The sequence below is a fragment of the Clinocottus analis genome, unplaced genomic scaffold (genome assembly GCF_023055335.1).
Source record: "Clinocottus analis isolate CAN_PGR_092001 unplaced genomic scaffold, fCliAna1.0.p SCAF_11, whole genome shotgun sequence".
Taxonomy (NCBI): domain Eukaryota; kingdom Metazoa; phylum Chordata; class Actinopteri; order Perciformes; family Cottidae; genus Clinocottus; species Clinocottus analis.
In genome coordinates this window covers 17,791,647-17,805,799 of record NW_027175832.1, presented here as the reverse complement: position 1 = coordinate 17,805,799, position 14,153 = coordinate 17,791,647, and the positions used below count along the sequence as shown (strand labels likewise).

The 14,153-nt window shown below is 41.3% G+C and overlaps 1 protein-coding gene across 2 annotated transcripts; it reads left to right on the top strand.

Moving 5' to 3' along the window:
- Positions 1-1,409: 1,409 nt before the first annotated feature.
- Positions 1,410-13,340, top strand: mapre2 (microtubule-associated protein, RP/EB family, member 2). 2 transcript variants are annotated; one of them, XM_068604019.1, is made up of 8 exons: positions 1,410-1,488; positions 5,470-5,870; positions 7,852-7,979; positions 8,568-8,713; positions 8,831-9,047; positions 9,253-9,401; positions 10,506-10,664; positions 11,881-13,340. In XM_068604019.1, exons 2-8 carry the CDS (start codon positions 5,749-5,751, stop codon positions 11,980-11,982), a joined length of 1,023 nt encoding a protein of 340 aa, XP_068460120.1. In that variant the 5' UTR covers positions 1,410-1,488; positions 5,470-5,748; the 3' UTR covers positions 11,983-13,340. The 2 variants fall into 2 exon arrangements, with proteins under 2 accessions (XP_068460120.1, XP_068460130.1); XM_068604029.1 differs by lacking the exon at positions 5,470-5,870 and having other exon boundaries at positions 1,420-1,488.
- The last annotated feature ends 813 nt before the right edge of the window (positions 13,341-14,153 follow it).

The window sequence follows — 14,153 nt, the reverse complement described above, 5'->3', positions numbered from 1 at the left end:
TATCACAATTTCTTTTTTTTGTCTATGAACTCCTTTTCATCTTTCTTTTTCCATTCCAGACCGGCACACTTCAATTGGCTTGGATCGGCGGTGCACATTTATTATCTGTCATAAATGCGCTGTTGGCTGCCCTCAACCTATATTGTCTATAATTCATCACATAGTCGCACCATCTGAGGTAACATAAAAGCAGCCATCCAGCACTGAATCTCACAGTCATGTGGACATTAGGAGGGAGAACTGTGCTCTCAGGCTCAGGCAGAATGATCAGCATATGAATTAACTCATATTAGTCTTCATTATTGTGAACATTATCAGTACTTTTTTTAAGACATCAACACAAGCCCGTTCTCTCCACAGTATTTATAAGATAGATACTAAATCCACCAACAGGTCTTTGCATAATTGAATGATATCTTGGTACAGTATTTGCTTTTCTTTATCTGGTCTATTTTTGTGTCGACCCTATCAGCTATAAGAGAGATTAATTTGATAGCAAGCCGCCCTCTTCCTGATATCTTATGTCGTGTTTCAAGAGCATGACTGCACCCTGGTGTTAAAACATGAGGAATGCAGGAAACAGCAGGTTTATTGAATCAAAGATGCAAACTTTCTGCAGTTTTCCCCCCTGTGAAAAACTGTACTCTTTATCTTGAATTATATTTGAATGACTGATGAAGGAATGAGGCTATCTTTTATAATAAATCTTGCTGTGCTTGAAATTCAACTGGATATTTCTCCTGACAGGAATTTAAAGACTTGTCGTTCCTCTGATCCTGTAGTATACATACGATACAAGAGAGAAAAATAACATGTATTATTAATTCACATATTTTGTCAAAATGAATTGACCATTGATGATACAATTATAGTAAAAAATGTCCATCACAAAATAAGAAGGACCAAACCAGAGTCCACAAAGTCCAAAATCCTTAGATATTACATTTTAAGTGGTATAAAATTCAGACAAGACATTTAAGAAGTTGGAACCAGCTTATATATTATTATTATTATTAGTAGTAGTAGTAGTAGTAGTATTTCTGCTAGATTAAACCACTATAGCAATACATTGACTCACTCTTTTATATATTGTACTTATAAGCATAAAAGTGGTAATATATATTTATATATATATATATATATTAAATAATGGTGGATTGAGTACACTTTTGAATCTTGTGTTTAACAAATTACGAATTAAAAAAGGAATTAGTTTGAAAATATTTGCATTTCTGTGGTGAAAGTGATGTGACACGACGGAAAGCTGTTGGACGTTCCGAGCGATCAACGCATCAACACGTGATTGGTCTAACCTACGACAGATGTCTCCGGCGGACCAATCAGCTGCGACTCCGATGACGCGCTGTCCAATCAAGTGCCCCGCTTCAGCTCCGCGTCTTGCGAGAATGGGCGTTTGAGGGTGGGGTGACTCAGCCGGAAAAAGGAGCCTTTTCAAACACCTTGTAACCTGCGGAACGGAGTTCACTGGTGAGTCTCGTTTGCTTTCGCCGAAAAAAAATCCAAGTCTGTGCTTTCATTTGAGTCCAACAATGGCGTGCAACTGCCCGAACCGGCGCGTATTTACGCGTGTGTGTCGCCGGTTCGTACGCTGACGTAAACCAGGGTCAGGGGCATATGTCGGCTGTCACAATCCTGACGAACCAGAATTAGCTGACTGTAACCTGAACAAGAAAGCTCTCCACCAAACTGCAGCTCGGTAACACACTGGGTTTTTGTTCGGTTCTGCCATTGTTTGACTGTGTCGTCGCCCGCTTTCCAATCCCCATTGCTTCTCATTTAACTGTCTCTTGAGTTAGCTTCGTTCACCAGATGCAGAGCAGCTAACTAGCTGCGTTTGAAAGCTGAGAAATTAGCCTTTAGAAATGACCCGTGTTTTCCTCAATTGCGACAAACAGAGGACAGACAGGAGGAGGAGAAGTGTGGAGAGACCATGGACCTCCTTGGTCTTTTCTCTTGTGCAAAATTGCCCTTTTTTTCCTTTTGGCAAAAGCAAACTTTTCCTTCCACACATGTTGTGCTTAATTGATGCCTTTAAAAGAAGCCAATGATAGGTGGAAGATCAGAGCTCCCTCCTTCTCTGACCCTCCCTGTCCTCAGTTTTTCTGGTTAGGCATGAGGTTCCTGTAAAAAATGTGTGTCACACATGTCTGATTCTGTAAAAACACATTATATCTTTGTTATATAATATTCTGCACCCTTAATAGTACTCTTGGACAGACATTAACCTGCTCCACCCGCAAGTCAGGTTAACAATGACCCCCTTTCTGTTTAATTGAATGCTGAGGGCTGGGTTCTTTGGGTGGGGCTGCCATCTCACACACACACACACACACACACACACACACACACACACACACACACACACACTCTGGACTACCCAATGCTAAGAGCAAGCTTGGTGAGCTATAACAGTAGAGATCAAGCCGAGTTCTGTTTTGCCTCAAGTGGAATGAGTTCATGCAAATCGGCCAATAATTTATTGAACATACAGCTTTCAAAGAGTGTAAAGCAAGCAATGTGAACATGGAAGCTGTCTTTGTTGCTACATTATCTTTCTCGCATGTTGTGTTTCCAGTCTTTTAGCCGCCTGGTTCTGCCATTGCCACATAAACCCACCTCACCCGATTGACTCCCAACAAGTTGGACATTTGTGAGGTCAATGTTTCCCCAAATGACATCACTGGACTTTAATGCATCATGTGGCTGTTTCACCCTGACGAGAAGGCTCACTGCATATTGTCTAGAGACAAGGTTTCAGTTTAGTTGAGACATTGGAGGCCATGTTCAGACGAACATAACTGTTTGTTGCAGAGTACGTTCCACATACAAGGAACTTGTTGCAACTTATAAACTGCTTCCTTGTTGTGTTATAAGTCATTATGTAATGTTCATGGTCTCAAATAGGACTTTATAGTCACGCCTCTATAAACCATAGTGGACTTGGATCGTATATGTTGTCTCAGCAGATCCTGAAACAACAAAACTGTGATGATTTTAGGCCGGGAGAACATTAACAGACCTGTACTTTAAGTACTGTACTTATGTACTGTACTTAAAGTACTTAAAAGTACTGTACTTTTAGCTCCGTTGATGTTGTTGTAGTTAAGAGCACCAAGGAGGACAGCCCCTCTGCAGGTGAAGGCGTAATCAAAAACATTTTGGTCCAATATTTCACATAATTTATTGGGCTCCACAGTCCGAGTGTTCATTTTAAAACGGGACACTCTTCCCCTCTTTGGCGACACCTGAAGACCTGTCAGACTGGGAAGCGTCAAGTTCATTCCAATGATGCCACCCAAACTTAGCTGTGGCACACAGCATGGGAATGCAGTCGCTGCCCATGGGAACGCAGCCGACTCCCCGTTTTCCCGCCGCCCTTGAACTTAGACTGTGCCGTCTGCTGCTGCTGCTGCTTGACACAAAGCGGACCTCTGTGCTCCCGGTTCTGTGATCTGTAACTGGACCAAATGCATTTCTAGTGTCCGCTCTTTGATCATTTGGTGTGATTAGCACTTGGTTATGCCTTGAGTTTGGCTCTGCAGGGATTTATGTAAAGACTAACAGCAAAGACACATTAGAGCCAGAGGATTCTGAATATATTTCCTTACAGAATAACCACTCAGGAGATAGATACCCTTTCAAATATTTTAGAAACGGGGAAAAAGAGTAGCTTGAATGCACGTTTTGTCACAGTCAAAGAATCAATCCGTGTCACAAACATCCTCTTTGCCAACATGTGGCTTTTTAAAAAGCTCCGCTGTGAGGACTTAAAGCTAAAGGACTGAGAGCTATAATGTGACTTATGGCCATAATTTCACAGAGGAAAAACTATTGGAATTTGAAATATGTGTTGAAATGTCCTCGAAAGCAAAGTAGTAGACGGAGGCAACTTCATAAAGCTGCCGCTGTACAAACAGTAAGGAGATTAATAGGCTGATTAATAGGGGGTCAAATAAGACGGATCAACGTGGATCGAAGTCTTATTGGGTTAAATGAATTGGTTGAACATTTATTTTTGTCATATATATATATCTGAGATCAAGAGTCAGTCGGCCTTGTGGTGTAAAAGTTCACAAGTTTGTAGGTTTTAAAAGTGACCTCAGCCGGCCTGATGGTGGCACCAGAGGAACTGTTTTGAGTGAGCAAACTCTGTCTGTGTTTTACATGATATAAAAATGTGAAGCATTGTAATGGTAGGTGACCAAACATCCAGGCAGTAAAACACGTACAAACAGTATCAGAAAGACTGGACACACACTTGGGTTCTACTTCATTCTGCTGAGGAAAACACGGCTGCGTTGTATTATGGAGCTGTGTCGCTGGACCTGTTTGCCATCACGTCTGGTAACCAGCTGCTCCACACACAGAAGCTTCTCCTCACTGAATATTATGAATTAAGGGTGTGACGGATTATTTTAAATGCGCAAAAGTAAGTCGTAGTAAATGAAAATTCGCCTTTTGAGGCACCCGACTTGAATGACACGGTTTCCTCGGAGCCAGTCGGAGTGGTTGGTCAGCGCTATAACTACACAACAAAAGCAGTGTTTTCTTTACAATGTGAAAACGCATGTGGCAACACAGACAGGAGATAGCTGAGCGACCACAGGACTGAATGACAACGCCGTGTATTGAGTTTACATCTTTTGTATGAAAGATCAAGCACATTGTTACACCCCCCTGCTGGGTGTTTTAATATCTTAGAGCTAAATTATTAGTTGAGATTAGTAATATTACATCTGCCACAAATTTGGAAATTGATTCATTATCCATCACTTTGGGCTTTGGGAACATGGTGATCAGCATTTTTGCCACTATTCAACATTTTATAAAAAAATAAAAATAATAATGATTAGTTTCATTATTGATTGATCTACTTCTTATTTTCTTAATTAAATATTTGGTCTATAATGTCAGAAAAAAAGTTAAAAATGCCGCTTACTTGTTCTCAGAGTCTTTGTCCAACCAGCACAACAGAATCCATGTAAATCATTAAAAAATAATAATAATATTCATGCGTAAATAGCTCGAACCAGTGGATTTCTGCTGTGCATGACAATAATAGATCATCAGAATTGTTGCATGTTACATTTTTAGCAGAGTTTTACATGTGATTGTATTGACTAACATGGGTGGTAATGAGAACAGTCCACTACACTTCCTCATAGCATGCGTTACGTCGTCATTTCATCAGCACCACTGAGGACCTGCTTTTCTCTTTTAAATAATAATAATAATGGTGAAACTGAGTGGGCTGCATTTTTAATTATATATGTATATATTTGTTCCTTTCTACTCACGCACTTCATCATGCTTTCCCAGTTGATTGAATTGCATCTCTTGATCACGTGACGAGCTGTTCGCAAAGAAGATCTGCATCTCAAAAAGCGACACGCATTGATCTAAACCGGTGATTATGCCTTTTGTTTGTTTGTGTTTTTTTTTTTAAAGCACGCGGGGGGATCAATGTAATTTGGGTGTACTGAAATAGCCCACCATAAGGAGCACGGGCAGCCAGCCCCATCAGTCACGTGGTACAGGGTGCAGCGACGTCATTAGGGCAGAGATTTGTGAAGAATAAGCAGACAGAAGGAAGGAGACCCGGAGGCGCGGCACTCTCTCAGCATTTTGCAATCGTTCCTGCCTGTTGGGTGTTTTTTTTTTTTTTCCCCCTCCGTTTCCTGGCCAGAGAGAGAACAGAGTATCTGTTCAACATTTCTAGACACCCAAATGCCCGGTCCCACCCAAGCCCTTTCCCCAAATGGAGAGAATAACAACGACATCGTCCCGGACAACGGATCCAACATCATTCCTTACAGGAAAAATACAGTGCGGGGAGAGCGCGCCTACAGGTAAATCTGTGTACTGATGTCATGTGAGAAACGTTTCTATCTATACCGACAAAAAAAAGGAGCATAAAAACCGACACTGCTGCAGACAGAGAGCTGCATTCCGGCCTGGTCCTCCTCCTCGTCGCGTGTCTGGTTGCTCTGCTTTGCACCTCATCCGCTATTCCTTCCCCGTGTTGCTCCCCGGTCTCCTGTCATGTTAGCTCTCTGGCGTAAATCCCTTCTTTCTTTCCTTTAAAAAAAAAAAAAGTTAGCTTAAACCCGCCTTCTGTTGGTGTGTGTCTGTGTGTGCAGCGGCCCAAAAATACAGCGGGCCCCTGTGTAATGTTGTCATGTGTGTGTGTGTGTTTTCGGTGCGCAATGGCACTGGCACATTTTGTTGGAGGAGCGGATCGCTCGTTAAATGACAGGAATACACAGACAGCCGGCCGCTGCTGCAGCTCGTGGATCCCCATCGTGACATGACACTTTGCAGCTCCCTCCCGATCCCGTGTATTACAATGTGTGTAATATGTGTGTTTTTTAATGTGCAGAACCTGCTGCACAAAACCCGATCCAGCAGCCCCTCCCCGCCCTGTTTGAGTCCAGAGGCATCAGCCCAGCCCCGGTGTCGGCTGGCTGTCCCTGCCCGGCTAACAAAGCATGCTAGCAGCGCATATACATCCGCTTTGTTGACATGACATCGGCCGTTTCCTTCCCTCGCTTCCCGGAGAATCGCAACCAACCGAGGAATCCGCCTCCTGCGGTGCTGCGATAGCCGCTTTATTACGCACGGGGGGTTTATTATTACCCTGCTTATTTATAACCGTTAAAAAAAACGGTGTCGGCTAGTGATGATGATTTAGCATGAATCTTTTTTTTTTTTTAAAACCCCATATCAGTTGCAGCCATGGAGCAATAAAAAGAGGATGTTTTTTTTATGCAGCCCTTTTAAATTAGAGAGGAAATGGTTGTGCAGCAATTCTGTAAATGGAATTAAAGATGGCTGCACCCTTGATTGATGTTCAGGATGCATATTATTATATCATAGAGCCATGCAAATACAGAACCCTGTGCATGTAAAATCAGTTAGCAAATGTGCTTTCAACGACTGGTTTCCACAAATCTGTATTTTTGCATTGCAGTAAATTAAATGAAGACACTCGCGTGTTGCCCGGTAAACTGCAAATAAGATGTGGGGTTTTTTTGGACTGATTAATAGTTTAATATTCTAAACGGGATCAAGTAAATTGCTTATATTTGTTTTAAAAAAAGGGGTCAAGATGCACCTTTGTGGTCTTTAATATACCTGGTCAGGTATACCTAATGTGTGGGAGAACTGGGAATGAGCCACCCCTCAAATGTTTGTCACTAGTGAACACATTGTATGCTTTTATCCGCTGTGCTGTGGCCATGCTGTGTAACAGCCTAATCTGTAGCTCTGAGGATCAAAGTTTGAGATCCTTTGTTGCACCTGGTTTGCTCTCTTTGTATGTGAGCCTGAATCTCCTCGGTGTTAACGGGACGGGTGTCCTGGAAGCAAGCGGGTAAAAAAAATGCCACATCTTTGTAATCCAACTTTGTCGTGGCCTTTTTAGCATGGAAGGTACAATCAGATTAAAGGATCCCAGGCACAAAGAAGGGTCGACGGAGGTTGTAAATATAGCAAATGTGTGCAGCTGTAAAGGTTTGCTATCACTGAGACGCGTTACATCCGGCCATTCCGCAAAAAAACCCCGCAGGAAACTATTTTAATGTACTGAAAATGTTTTTAAAAAAGCTGAAGTAGACAACACGAATAACTCACTGACACATTTTGTGACCGTCACCCGAAAACAAAGTTTTACTTGTTTAGTTTATTATTGTGTCATTAATGTATGTTTTGAGTGTACACTCTGGTAGACAATTTCTATCGGAAACCATTTTGATAATAACTAAATTGAGCACTGGCTCTGCTCTGGATGCACTGCTTTTGTTTTCAAGCGTTGTCGTTTCTCTGTTGCAGTTGGGGGATGGCGGTCAACGTATATTCTACCTCAATAACCCAGGAGACTATGAGCAGGCATGACATCACTGCCTGGGTTAACGATATCCTCTGCCTAAACTATACGAAAGTGGAGCAGCTCTCCTCAGGTGAGAACACAATGAAAGGCCGCTGTCTGTTATTTTTTTTTAAAGAGATTACATCTTCCGCGGAGGGAGGGAGGAAAGGAGGAAGGGAAGGAGGGGTCATTCTGTGTAAGCTGGCAGTTAAAGCAACCTGTGGAAACACGCTCACCTCTCTGGCAGGGAGTTGTCTATAAATAAACTTGTGGCTTGCCATGTTCTCCCGCAGTAAACAAGTAATCCACTTTGTAAGCTACTTGTTTGATGTAGATTACCTGTGTGTGCCCTCTCGTTGGGTTTAGGGGAGTTTTATCTGATGGCTGACACGCCGCCAGGTTAAGTTGGCGCCGTTTTTTTTTTTTTTTAAATGGATGCAGGTCGACCAAGGCTTCATATGATATTAGCCACATTACCCAGTATCTGCGTTAATAGTTCTCTTTTTATTAAGGAAACTGGGTCAACGATCTGCCTTCCCTTTTTTTTCTTGCTTTTTATATTCCAGTGGATTTCTTGTCGTGCAAAGTCATGTTAAATCCTGCCCTATATATGGGCTCTAGTCTTCTAATTTTCAAGCAAGGGATTATGTCCTCAACTAACATTTTCTTACGTCTTCAGGAGCAGCGTATTGCCAGTTCATGGATCTGCTCTTCCCCGGCTGCATCAGTCTTAAGAAGGTCAAGTTTCAAGCCAAGTTGGAGCACGAGTACATTCACAATTTCAAACTGTTGCAGGCTTCCTTCAAACGGATGAATGTGGACAAGGTGATTAACCATACTTTCATCTTGTTCAGGGTCAATGTAATGTTTGCGCCACACTGTACGTGTGTAAACCTGTGTGTATTTATGTATTTTGTGTTTCTCTTCCCCCTTTCGATTCAGATTATCCCTGTAGAGAAACTGGTGAAAGGCCGATTTCAGGACAATCTCGATTTCATCCAGTGGTTTAAGAAGTTCTTCGATGCCAATTACGATGGTAAAGAGTACGACCCGATGTCCGCCAGACAGGGTCAGGATGCCATTCCCCCGCCTGACCCCGGTGAGCAGATCTTCAACCTGCCAAAGAAGTCCCACCATGCAGCCAGCTCCCCGACGGCAGGTAAGCAAAGATAGGGCTACGAGCAAAGACGCAACCATTTATGTACCGGACCTGTGGTATTATTTTCACGTCAACAACTCAAGTGATTATTGAGATCTTCACAAACTTAAGATTGTGTAATTTTCCCCTGAGAGAATAACTGAGTTACTGCTACGTTGTCCCGTCTTCCATCTTTGAGTAAAACACGTTTTTTTCTCTGTCGTAGGCGCGTCACGGTCGAGCTCTACAACCCCCAAGATCGCGACACCGACATCCAGACCTTCGTCAGCCAAAAAGATCCCTGCAATGGTGACACCGGTTCCTGCCAAAGGAGAGAAAGAACTGGTAGCGCAGGTCACGCATCTTACCGAGCAGGTGTGTGTTTTTTTTTTTTTTTAACGAAATGCTCTGTTCTGACCACCGGATGTCAAATGTTACCGTTATTCTGAAAGTGCACCGCAGCCGAGATTCAGTTTACCGTCATGTTGGACAAAGAAAAGCTGTGAGAAGATTATTTATTTTAAAAAAGTTATTATTTTCGACCACTGGTTTCAGCTCTGGATGTTTCGTAACGGAGAAGCAGTGTGCTTTCAGAGAAGATAACTGAAACTAAGCGTCATTAACTCAACAACATTTCCATTACTTTATATTACGCTTGCACAAAAACAAATGCAGCTGTGAAAATCATTATTGTTTTTTTATGTAGGCGGTTTATTAGTCTGTTTTCAAGCTGCTGTTACACTAAAAAAACTACATGTTGATTGATACAGACCTGTCCACCGAGATAAAGCCAGCAAATGCTGCTTGGAGTGGTTTTAAATATGTACTCAAAGGGGTTAAATAATTATTTTCATATTTGCAAAGAAAGTCTTTTTTTACTTTCCTCCTTTTATAGGTCTGTGTCCTGTTTTACATCCAATGTGATTCAGAATCGTTGGAAAATAAGACGTGCAAAAGAAAGCCATCTAAATAACTGTTATATATTTCAAAAGGTAGAGCTGCTTGTGCACAATTGAGTTAAACACAAGTTGCGTCTTGTAGTCGTTCCATCGTGCGATCGAACGCGTTTATGCAAATGTAGACAGTCGTTCTGAAAGTGAGCTGGAACTTGAATATCTGGTCGGACCAGCAGCCAGCAAAAAAAATAACCCAAAGTATGGAATCTAAAATGCCCCCAAAAGAAGAGAAGGTGTGATAGTTTTACTCGACAAATGACTAAACGGATCAATAGGTCATCTGAACGATAATTAGATGAAGATTGAGTTCAATTCCAATAATAATCAGTTAAGCAACTTACTCTGTACGACTCTTTGCATGTGACTTATGCTTTCGATAACGTGCGTGTGTGCGGATTATCTTTTGTTTGTCTACTTGATTTCCGTGCGTATCCGTTGCCTTTTTGTCTTCAACCAAAGTCCACACAGTTTTCATGTTTTGACATTGACGCTAAAAACAACAATGCAAATTTCCCTTTTGCAGATGGAGACATTAAAGTCGGCACTGGAAGGAGTGGAGAAGGAGAGGGACTACTACTTCAGCAAGCTGCGAGAGGTGGAGCTGCTGTGCCAGGACCAGGGAGAAGAGAGCGCCCCGTTTGTGGACCGGCTAATGGAGGTCCTTTACGCTTCGGACGAGCAGGTCGGTCCCTGACCCGCCTTTTGAACCGACAGTTGGAGGCTGTTTTTTGTTTCCCGACAGAAATAAGATTTTTGCAGCAGTGCACACCAGTAAACCGTGTGACTGGTGGGGAAATCATGTGGTTTCAAAGAGATTCAGTCGATCCTCGTGTGTAATCACATTTGTTTGCCTTGAAGCTGCGATTGGGCCCTAAAAAAAAAAAAAAAAAATCAGGCGTGACATCACATGAACTTGCCCGACCTGAGTCTGAACCAAAGCAGCCGTTTTGGGCTCAAGCGTAATGAAAGACCGGAATTTCCTCAGTCAATTTAAAAAAAAAAAGTTTTTCAAAGTACTACAAGCATAAAGGAGCATTGTGTAGGATTTATGGGCAGACATGGAATATTATATCTATGCGCGGATGTGTTCAGTGGGTTAGAATCCTGCACACGGTTCCTTTAACTCAACTAAAACGGCGATCTACATCGCATCCAATATTTCATATATATACTTTAAGTGCGTACTGCAGCTGCCATTACAAAGTACGAACTATTGCGTACAGTGTGCACAATTAGAACATAATTCTGCATCATAACATTGCACCTCGAGCTGTCATCTGCCTGTGAACTCTCTCTCTCTCTTACTGTGCAGAGGATTGCGGGTCAAAACAGCCAGAAAGGCCTTTAAAATGCACCCAGATGCAGTGGTGCATCCTGGTATTTTGGGCTTTCCGACTATGAATTGGGACATAATAAATCATTTTTTCTGGCATACATAGTATTATGGCTATTGGAATGCACGATAAGTCTTTTCAGCCGGTGACAGACAGTTGTGACATGATCTCCGACTTAAGCCTTTTGTCCCCGTCATGTGCCTTTAGACATATATATTTATTTATGTATTAAATAGAGGTTGTGTAACATTTTCTCCTCATAGTGAGAGGAGGGAGTCTGGGGTTTGATAATGACAGGAGGTTATTAATAATGGCATGATGCATTTCTGCTCAACTGAAAATAAAAGGGACCTGTGAACAGAATAGCTAATAACAAAAGACTTTCACAGATCGCTGTGGACATTTCTTCTCATTAATCATTTCTTAGTTGGTACTCGGTCATGGTTTTTAAGTCAACGATGGTGAGAAGTGACGGCCGTGTCGGAGAAGCAAAGCTCTACGTGCAGCATACGCGTGTCCAGTGGCACTCGTGTTAAGCCGTCTGCCCCCGTTTGTTGTTTTTAGGAGGAGGGAGCAGAGCTGGCTGGGGGCGACGGACCGGAAGTGGACCAGCAAGCCCACGAGGAGGCGCCAAATGATCAGCAGGAGGAGCAGGATGAATACTGACTGCCATCATCGCTCGCCGCAGTCACACCCTTCTTTTTAAATATGTGAGAACTGTTCAAGGATTTTAATTTTTTTCTCATGGTTTATTTTTTATTCCCTCCAAGACTGAGCACATGAAGCAGACCTCCTGAATAGAAGCACCGTCACAGGTTTTCTTTTTTTTGTATTGTTGGTTTTTTTTTGTATCCCTCCTGCTCACTGTTTGATGTTTTTTGTGACTTTTGGTGAACTGCTGTGGAAGCTTTAGTGGTGACGACCTCCACCAGCAGAACAAGCTCAGACCATCACGGAAGTTTCTAAAGGACCGCGGGGGTGGGAAGTCGGTTCAACTCCTACAGTAGACGTGATGAAACGCTGACGTTTAGACGGGTAACTGTTACCCGCCAGTGCAAGTGTTACCTTCCTAGCTTTTTTCCTTTTTTAATTTTTCGTTTTTTTAATTTTGCATATCAACAATAATAATCACAAGAATGCAATAAGCAAGGCCCTGAAAGGGCTCGTAGTAGCTCTTATTTAACCTCCTCTCATATGTTGCACTGACATTTGACTCTGTATGGGACAATCTGTCCATAGACCCTCTCACCATATTTATTATTATTATTATTATTATCATGATTTAATCTTAGGAATAGTGCGAGATTCTGCATTGCATCCTCATGAAGGAGGACAGGACAGTCAATGAATTGTGAATAAAATGTAGTACAATGCCAAGTTCTGACTGTTGGGACAACTGTCCTCCACAAATTTTCACGATTTCAGATAATCAGTGTGCTCAACGATGTGTTATTCACACCATGCGAGGCCGTTTTGGGAATAGAGTTACCTCGGTATGCCATAAACGTAGGGAAGGAAGAAACGTTATTGTGGACTAGTTTTGTTACGATGCTGCATTTTAAGTTTAAACCTCAGCTGAAACTTGTGGTCTGTTCAGATTTCAGATGTTTTTTTTTTTTTAAACCACAAGTCTTAGGGAGAGTCGGTTCACTGAGTAATTGCCATGCTATATTCCAGTTAGTACATCGTATACCCTTTCTTAATATTGCATTTACTAATATTGAACTGGGCAGTGCACCATAATGCTTTAGTTATATATTATTGTGTAAATGAAAAAGAATGTAAACATGTACTGTCAATAATTAATGAATGGTAAATGTTTTTGTTTTTTTCACGTCCCACTCATTATGCATTCCCCCCAAAAAACGTGTTGCATGTTTGCATTTTATTTGTGAATAACTTGACCTGCTTTTTACATATTTAATAAATAAAAAAAACAATTATGTTAAGTAAGCTTTTTGTATGTTTTAATCTGCTATTTGGAAGATGTTGAGATTCAGATGAATTTGCTGTAATAAAATTACGTTTCGAGTCCATGGGAACGTTGTCGTGTCACTCCAACAGCAGCAACTCGCTCTGGCCGTAATTAAGTTTTTTAATCCTCGATTAATTGGGTTGTAGTGTTATATTGTGACCAGTTGTGAAATTATCAATAGGGGTTATCTTGACAAGTCTTTGCTTTGTCACCATGTTTATTTATAATTGGAAATTTTTGTCATCAAAGTGAGGCATTGTGGACATAGAGCGACTCGAAGTTGGGAATATGCAAGCAAAAAATACAAACCATAAAAGGGCAAAGCATTAAGACTTTGGGGAAAATCTCCCTCATTAATTTCTTGCTAGTACTGCAATTTATTTATCTCTTTATGATCCTCTGTCGCAGTGGTCAAGTTTTATGAATACATCTTTTGACTTCTGTGGAATAAGAAACTGAAAAAAAGTTTTTAATATAATTATGACCATAAACTATTAAATTGTGAGGATTCATGCTTCGCCTTGCAATTCTAGATTGTAAAGTTATATTTAAATGAAGACTAGTTTGCATGTAATTTATGTACAATTAATATAAGTTAAGCATAATATACATTATATATCATCAATGTGAAAACTACATCACATTAACAGGGCAGCTAGTACTTTATATACTGCTGCTGGGTAACCTAATCTACAATAATACCTAATTATTTATGTATATGATGTATTAATCTCAATCTGCAAAGTAAATCATTTTGTAAAATCAATGTAGTGCATGGAAAAAAGCATTGTCGTAGAGTACAAGTATTAAGTATCACAAAGGGGAAATACTCAGGTGAAGTACAAGTACCTCAAACCTATAC

Coding starts and splice junctions, on each gene's coding strand:
- mapre2 (XM_068604019.1), top strand. CDS start 5,749: ATGCCCGGTCCCACCCAAGCCCTTTCCCCAAATGGAGAGAATAACAAC. Junction 9,048..9,252: donor AGCCAGCTCCCCGACGGCAG/GTAAGCAAAGAT, acceptor TCTCTGTCGTAG/GCGCGTCACGGTCGAGCTCT. Junction 10,665..11,880: donor TTTACGCTTCGGACGAGCAG/GTCGGTCCCTGA, acceptor TGTTGTTTTTAG/GAGGAGGGAGCAGAGCTGGC.